Source organism: Camarhynchus parvulus, chromosome 2 (genome assembly GCF_901933205.1).
Source record: "Camarhynchus parvulus chromosome 2, STF_HiC, whole genome shotgun sequence".
Taxonomy (NCBI): domain Eukaryota; kingdom Metazoa; phylum Chordata; class Aves; order Passeriformes; family Thraupidae; genus Camarhynchus; species Camarhynchus parvulus.
The window spans coordinates 35,944,065-35,951,953 of record NC_044572.1 but is presented as its reverse complement, the minus strand read 5'-3'; the positions used below and the strand labels follow the sequence as shown (position 1 = coordinate 35,951,953).

Sequence of the window (7,889 nt, the reverse complement as noted above, 5' to 3'; positions counted from 1 at the left end):
CCCTGGAAGACTAATTTCACAGTGCCTTAGGATACAGCTAACAACATGAATTTCAAGTTGTTTCCCATCAACTTCCATCAGAAGACTTTCAGCTGCCAACACAGAAAAGGACTGCCTAAAAAGCAACACTCACAGCTGTTTACCACACCTTAACTGCTTCATTTTTTACTACACAGAATAGAAATCACTCCTAGCAAGATCCGAACATTAGGGCACATGGTCTGTAACCAGACACTGAAAGAGCTTAGCACCTTCTAAAACCGCTCCTAACCCATGCAGTTTGACATTTGTAAGTGCAAGCTCAAGATGTGACATTTACTATGCAAACTGTTTTCATCCCACCCCATACCCACTTTAATTTTATAATGCCTAGAAAATAAATTAAGTCCCTAATAATTCAATGAAGTGCAAGTGTAACAGCGTTCTTGTTCAGAGCCCTATTGACTTTTACAGGATGTTATACGTACGTAGGTTTCATTACCCTCAGTGCAGAAAGAGCATCTTGAACTGGTTAAAACAAAAATCCATGTAGAATGCATGTCTTGAAGACTTCTACTTAAAACAATGCTTTTCAACAACCATCCTCATCTTCTCTTTTTCCCCGCAACTGAACAAAAAGCACATTTTGATCTCTGGAGGATTTCACTTGTTTTTCTTCAAATTTATTAGCTTCTGTAATTATATAGTCCATTTTATTGTTAAATCAGAAACAGTAAGAGAACACTCTAGGTTGGTATAGTCATTTTACAATGAGCATATCAGCTACAATACCTTTACCTAATGTTGTCAGAAAACCAAAAAAGATCAGAACAGCAATTGATTTATTTTTTTGACAAACCTGCTTATTGAGATATCACCTATTCCGTAAGGAAGAAAATACTCAAAAAATAAAAAAGTTAAAATTTAGTTAAAAGCTTTACTTGTTTGGGAGCAATCTCATAAAACTCTTTTTAATATGAGCACTTCACTTCACAAAATGAAAAACTATTTACACCGTTTTGCTTGCGGTTTGGTCACATTATCTACACACATTTGCAGAAGATCTTAGGCAAAATAGGTATGTATCTTCTTCTGACATAGGCTATCAGATTGATTGCACATTTTCCTTTTACATAATGGCTCTCCTATAGTGCACTGAAGTCAGTGATCACTGTCTAATTACATTCTCATTTTAATTTATGGCTCAACAATAAAATCAATACCACTTCAAACCCAAATATCCAAGTGGCTGAATTACATATAGTGTGAAACATGTGGATTCCACTTTTTTAGACCTGATTTTCAAAAGAATGATATATCTCACTAGCACAATTAACAAACTGTGCAAAGAAAGAAACAACCTTTGCATCAAATTGGTTTGAAAATCAAGGCATCTTGCCAAATTCTGTCAACTGATTTCCTGCTAGTTACATCTCATTTAAAAAATGTTCATTTCCTGATGGCACTACAATGAACTTTTCAGCACGCGATTACTGAATTACAGTATCTTTTACATATATATGCTATATTTAGGCCAATAATGTAATTTCCATGTTACACAAAATCATTGCCTTCACAAGCAGAGTTGCTACATACATTCACAGTTTCAATAGATTGTAATTAGCTTCTCCAGTTGTGCTTTAAAAATTCCAAATATTTTCCAAGAGTAAGTGCAAAGCAAATGTCCTATGCAGCTACGATTGGTCACAGAGTTATAAACTCCAAAATTACGAGAAGAGCCTTCTCTCATTCTCCGTTTTCATCACCTGCTTTTTCAGGTATGACCTCCAGACTTCGACGAGGCTTTGAGATTTCTGCATTTTCAGTGCCTGGCTTATTAAGTCCACATGAAAGAGTGGCATAATGGATTTGCTTCAGATTCTCCAGTGCTTCATTTTTAGCATATTTGAGAAGATCAGCTTGTCCCTGTAAGGAAAAAAATGCAGTTAGAATACATGTTTGATAATAGCATTCTCTTATCTGTTACCCTTCTGCTTGGTTTCGATTAAAAGTATAGCTGTCCTGCTTAAAAAAAAAAAGAGAAAACAAAAGAAAGACCAAAATCCAAACCAACCAATGAAACAAACAAAAAACTCCTCAAAAACCAAAACAAAACTCAAATACAGATTATTTAGTGTTAAAAAGAATCAAGCTCTTTGCTTTCTCTGAAGCCAATCAGTGGCATCAGCAAAGGGGAGGGGTAATTTCTGCCTAACAGCTTTCAAGCAAGTAATCTGTGCTGTATTTTTAATCCATGGGGACTATAAATGTTTCTGCATAACGAAAACTGTGACAATTGATTTTAATACCTCAGGGAGTCATTTAAAGCTTCCCTGGTTTTTTGGTTCCTAGGATTTTTTTTCCTTAGCAGTGTGATTCACTCAATAGCAGGATGGTAAAGGACCAATGCTCGTCAATGCATGAAATATGGAAACACAGACTGGCGAGCAGCACATAAAAAGGACAGTGATGACAAAGACTTCACAGGGCTGTCTGCAGTTCAGCACTATCACTATCCCTCTTCAGAATTAGAGAATCATTTAGGTTGGAAAAGCCCTTTAAGACCACCAGGTCCAACCATTAACCTAAAACTGCCAAGTCCACCCCTAAACCACATCCTTAAGAGCAACATCAATCTTCCTCCTCATGGCAATTAAGTTATAAACAAAGCTGTAAGAGAAATTGTCCCAGGCTTAGGTCATTTGGCTCCTGTTCTACAGTCCTCCATATCTCTGTATTGATTAAAGCCCTCTAACAGCAACTGCTCTCACTGGGAGGCTGTGGACAGCCTTCCCTGCAGCCGGTCTCTGCCTACCCTGCCCACTTGCAGCAAACGAGCAAGGCTGCAGCACATGGTGAGTATGTCTGTCTTACTGGGGGCACAGAGAAGTTCAAAAACAAGAGCAGCAAATCTGCAAGGGCGAAAGTGATTGTGCTGTGCTCATGTTCCTGAGGTAGAACTGCTCCACAGCTCACAGGAAAATACCTGAAGGAGGGAAATACACACACACACACACGCACACGCACACACACACACAATCCAGGTACTGTCATTCCTTGAGACTGCCAGTACCAGTGTCCAATGAGGTATGAACCCTGACTGCACCTTCTCCTGCCATGTATGTCCATCCTGGGTAAATTCTGTCTCCTGACAGACATTTCTCTTGAAGACATGCTAGTATGTCTTCCAAAGATAATACGTTGCCTCTCCTCTGCCAAATAAGTCTGAAATGCATCTTTACCTCTTGATTTCAAAAATACAGGAGTAGAGATAGAACAGCAGTCAGACAAAAATATGTGCACTCATGCTGTGATACTTCTGATGCTTCTTTAGCAACTCAGAACATAAATACTGTCCAATGAAGAGAGGAGACTTATGTCTTTGAGACCCACAAATTGAAAACAAATTTTACTTTCTTCAAAGAAATAATGTTCCCCCTCCCCTCACCCAAGACGATAATAACCAAAGTCTTTTTTTCTGATCACCAGAGAGGAAAAAATCTAAAATGTCGTCAATCATAGCACAAGCTTCAGTAATATTTTCTTCTAAAGGACTACTTTTTCCAAACTAACAAACAACTAAAAGCTAATTTAAAACACTCCAGCACACTAAATGAGTCATATCTGGAGTGCATCTGTTTCTAGCCCAAGTTCTGTTTTACATGGATTAGTAGAATATAGTTCTGGAATTTTAATCAAGTTGTTTATTATAGGCAGAGCTGCTAGCAAGCAGTCTATTAATAAGGTTGCCCAAAACTTCTCAGTTAAAAAAACACTCCTGCTTTCAGTTACTTATATGCTTGCCAAACTTTAACTACTTAAGCTGATACTTTCTATGCAGGATTTTTGCCATTGGCAGATTTTATTATTATTTCTGTTTAATATAGTTCTTTAACCTCATCCATATGGTTCATTCAGTTCTGGGAATAAAGATGGGGAAATGCCATCAGAAGTTTGTTAACAATCTTCTATACTTCCTTCCCTACTCTCACTTGGGGTAGGGACTTGCAATTGGAATGACTACAGGGCAGTAGATCCAAGTTATGAGCTTTTAATAAACAAAAATCAGATTTTGCATGTGGTTAGTACAATCACTGAGGACTCCACTCTTGATCATCCTTCATCTCTTGACAGCCCCAGCAATGTGGTAAGAGAATGTGTATTCCATTCCCACAGAATAATGAATGTGCATTAGGAAAAAAGTTGGGTTTTTTCCTGGATGGCTTTTCCAAGCCACCAACATTGGGTTGCCAAGGCAAGCAGGCCAAAAGCCAGACTAGAGGGGAGGAAGGAAGAGCCTGAGAAAGACTCTGGAGAAGAGGTAGATGGGGAAAAGGAGGGATACAAGAGCAATCTCTGGGACTGACCTGGCAAGAAGCCTAGGGCTGCTGATAGGGAAGCCAGACTTCATTATACAAGGTGGATGCTAGATCTTACTGCAAGAGGAGATGGTGAAACACAAACACAGTGCAACAACAATAACTTTGGATTTGATAGGTGAGCAGAGAAAGGGAAAGATTGAGATAACATTTGGGATTGGAATACAGACAGAAAACAGATCGACAAAATCTACCACATTGAAAATAGCCTGAAAATTATATACAAGGAGAAGAACTAACAACTCAAAAATAGTGAGAGATTGGTAATGAGAATAAAAGCTGGTGAGAAAGCAAAACAAAAACACTGAGCAAGGAGAAGGCTGCTGAATGCAATAAATTGGGTAAGGTGATGAGAAAATGAAAATTAACACTCATTGGGAAGGATCTCTAGAGGTGGCAAGGAGGAAGAAGAAAATATTAGGCACCAAGGGGGAATAGCATAGTGGATGTAGGAAAGCAGGGAAGAAGAAATCAGGGATTAGCAGGAATGGCTGGATTGCAGCAGGGAACTGTGTGTGTCTGGACAATTCCAAAAAGGGAAGATGAACTTCGAAGACAAAAGAGGATCTAGGATAAAGCCTGGATTATTGCAGACAAGGTGTTCAGACTAAATACTTTTGACCAAGTGGTAGCACGTTCAGACCAGGGTGAAATAGAAAAATGCATCAGTGCTCATTACTCTCTTCTCCAGTGCTCAGAATTTATTTCTGAATGCCATTGAACTCAGAAAAAAGTTTGTGAAACCAAGATTGTTGCCATTATCTGCTGGTATGTCTTGATCTCAAGATAAAACAAGAGCCAACCACTACTACCAAAAATGCCATGAGCTCAAGTGAGAGAGCTCTGCACACTTCATGTTTAGTGCCTATTTCTGTTGATATACCATCATGACAATGATGCTGGGGAAATGAAACAGCACCTCAAAGATTCAAGCTGTAGTCACAGGGAACACCATTGAAAAGTAATACAATGTATCAGCAAAGGCGGAAAATTTTAAAAGTCATCCAGATCTGGAAAAAACTGCCCTCACACTCTCAATTAAACAATCACAAAGACGTTCTTTCTAGTTAGGTATCAAATGTCTCTTCTCCAAGGACTCTCAAGGTTCAGTTTAAATTCTTTTTATTTTATGCATCCTGATTTTCACAGTAGGTGCTGTTGACTTAATAGCAAAGTCAGATGACTGCAAGCTGGAACACGGGAATCTCTCAGATCTGTGGACTACTCAGGGGTCTTTCACATTCTTAGCAGACCCAAATGACCGCAGCAACTTGCTCTGATAAAATGCATATTGTAAAGTCAATACAAGAGATCTATAAAGAGCCCAACCTTTAGGCAAGTAGATTTATCTTAAGGGAGTCCCAGAAAACCCACATTTCAAGAAATAAGATGGTTTGCACAAAGAACTCGATGCTGGGATCTGAAGCAGTTGTAGAAGCAAACCAGTGTGTTTCTTGCTGTGTGGAAGGGCTGTCTTCACCAGGCTTTTATCTCAGATTAAGTCAAAATGTAAATTAATTTAGTCCTTAGTGGTGTCTGGCAAGCACACCAAAAAACTTGAATTGACTTCCAGCACTGTGGTTAACAGGCAGCTTGTGGTAATTCCCAACTGGGAGCAGGATGGATCTGGGCCTTGCAGAACACTGGGAAAGCGCTCTCCTCACAGCAGCACACAGCAACCACTGCTCCCTTTCCTTCACCATGGTTAAAATTCACTTACAGAACTGAGCACTGTGTAACTTAAATATTTCATGTTTACAAGCTTCAGAAAAAGTTGTTTTCTAGGCAGATGCAAAAAAAGACCTTAAAGAAGTCAAAGAACAAAACTGATACTCATTCAAAAGCTTTTAGTAAACAGCAGCAATAAAGAATATGGATTAATTTGGAAGCCCAATTCAGAACCCTTTAAACCTCTCTGGCCCAATATGCCCATGTCATCTACTCTGGTTTATTTTTTCTTAAATCAATGTTAAAAACATTCTGTTTGTTTTGAAACTTTTGGCTAAGAGGCAGTGTTTTTATATCACAGCTCCATAACAGTAACTGAAAACATACCCAAAATGGTTCCTATCAGTTCTTGTACACCCAAAATGAGCTACCATTTCAGACTCAGTCAGATATAGAATCAACTAGAATGCCTCAGCACAGCTACCTTCATAAGCTGTTATGTATTCACTCATGATATTTGATTAACTGGTTCTTGAACCTGAAAGTAAAATTATACAGGTGACATTTAAAATAACTGCATGAGCACCCTTTCCCCAAAAAATCCCAAGAAACTCTATCATTAATGACTGGTCTTTAGCTCAGCTTCTGGAACCCGAAGCTCCTATCAGGAAATGTAAGAAGCCACTATCCCTTTCTCAAAGTGCTCCTCAGAGTACAACAGACCATTGCTTTGAGCTCCACAGAGTACAACAAAACATTGCTTTGAGCAACCTGGTGGAGTGGGAGGTGTCCCTGCCAAAGGCAGCGGGATTGAAACTGGTGATCTTTAAGGTTCTTCCCAACCCCAGTCATTCTATTATTCTGTGACACATTACAATGTTCCACGCCCAGCTGACATGCTCTGAGTGAAGTTTTGGAATCAGGACAAAAGGCCTTAACTTCCTAACGTCTAAATAAGGGATTAATTAGGAGACAAAATCCCATCAGTCCAGCAACATCAAGAGACTAGTAGCTTCAGATATTTAAATTTAACTGGGATGTCTTCTGAGGACCTACAGGACCAGGCAGCAACTATCAGAGGCTTTATGAATGCTCTGTGGCTGCTGGAATTCACGTGGAGATTTGGTTGAAAAAGTTCAGATTATTTAAAAAGAAGTAAGAAGCTGCAGTCCTGTAAGTGCCTTGAATGTTCCATTTATAAATACATTTTTAAACACTGTAGGTGCAGAACGAATGCTATTACAGAGATAACAGATGCCATGGACTACATGCCTTGCAAGAGAAAGTAATTAATATCATATAATGTGACATGCCTAAAAGCTCATAGCCAACAAGAAACACCTAATAAATGCTGAAGTTAGGAGTCCCACCTTCTCTCTAAATATTTCCATTGACCTCTCCCTTTGTCTTTAGAACAAAGCTCTTTAGCTCTTCATTGCCAAGACTAATTTACAGTTGCTGCTATGTTCTTCCTATGGACATCTCAAATTCTGAGCCTTATAGAGGGTTTTTCTCCAAGCTTTTCTATGCCGGACAAGTCCATAAATTTTTACAATAGGTTGTAGGAGTCTGCTGCAACAGCACTTAAGAGTGTTTTTCCTTCTTCAACAGTGTACTTTTGGCAGAAAATGTGATTACCTATGTTTAGAAAATATGAATTCTATCAGCCTGAGTAGTAACAATAAATAAATTACTAGCAAATTATGTCTATTTGAAAAAGATGAATATTCTAGCAGTTTACAATCTCTGAATCAGACAACAGACCAAATTTACTCCAAATGATGTGAAGTTAAATATCTCAGTGTACATATATAGGGTGAATAAGAATGGGCATGTGTGCATACACACATACACAAATTGGAT

General features: G+C 38.6%; 1 protein-coding gene across 2 annotated transcripts in view; it reads right to left on the bottom strand.

Moving 5' to 3' along the window:
* Nucleotides 1-640: 640 nt before the first annotated feature.
* PLCL2 (phospholipase C like 2) overlaps nt 641-7,889 on the bottom strand; it is a 100,189-nt gene continuing 92,940 nt past the window's right edge. For both annotated transcript variants that reach the window (XM_030966080.1, XM_030966069.1), the window contains exon 7: nt 641-1,905. In XM_030966080.1, coding sequence (XP_030821940.1) covers nt 1,726-1,905 — 180 coding nt within the window. In that variant the 3' untranslated portion in view covers nt 641-1,725. The remainder of the gene's footprint in view (nt 1,906-7,889) is intronic.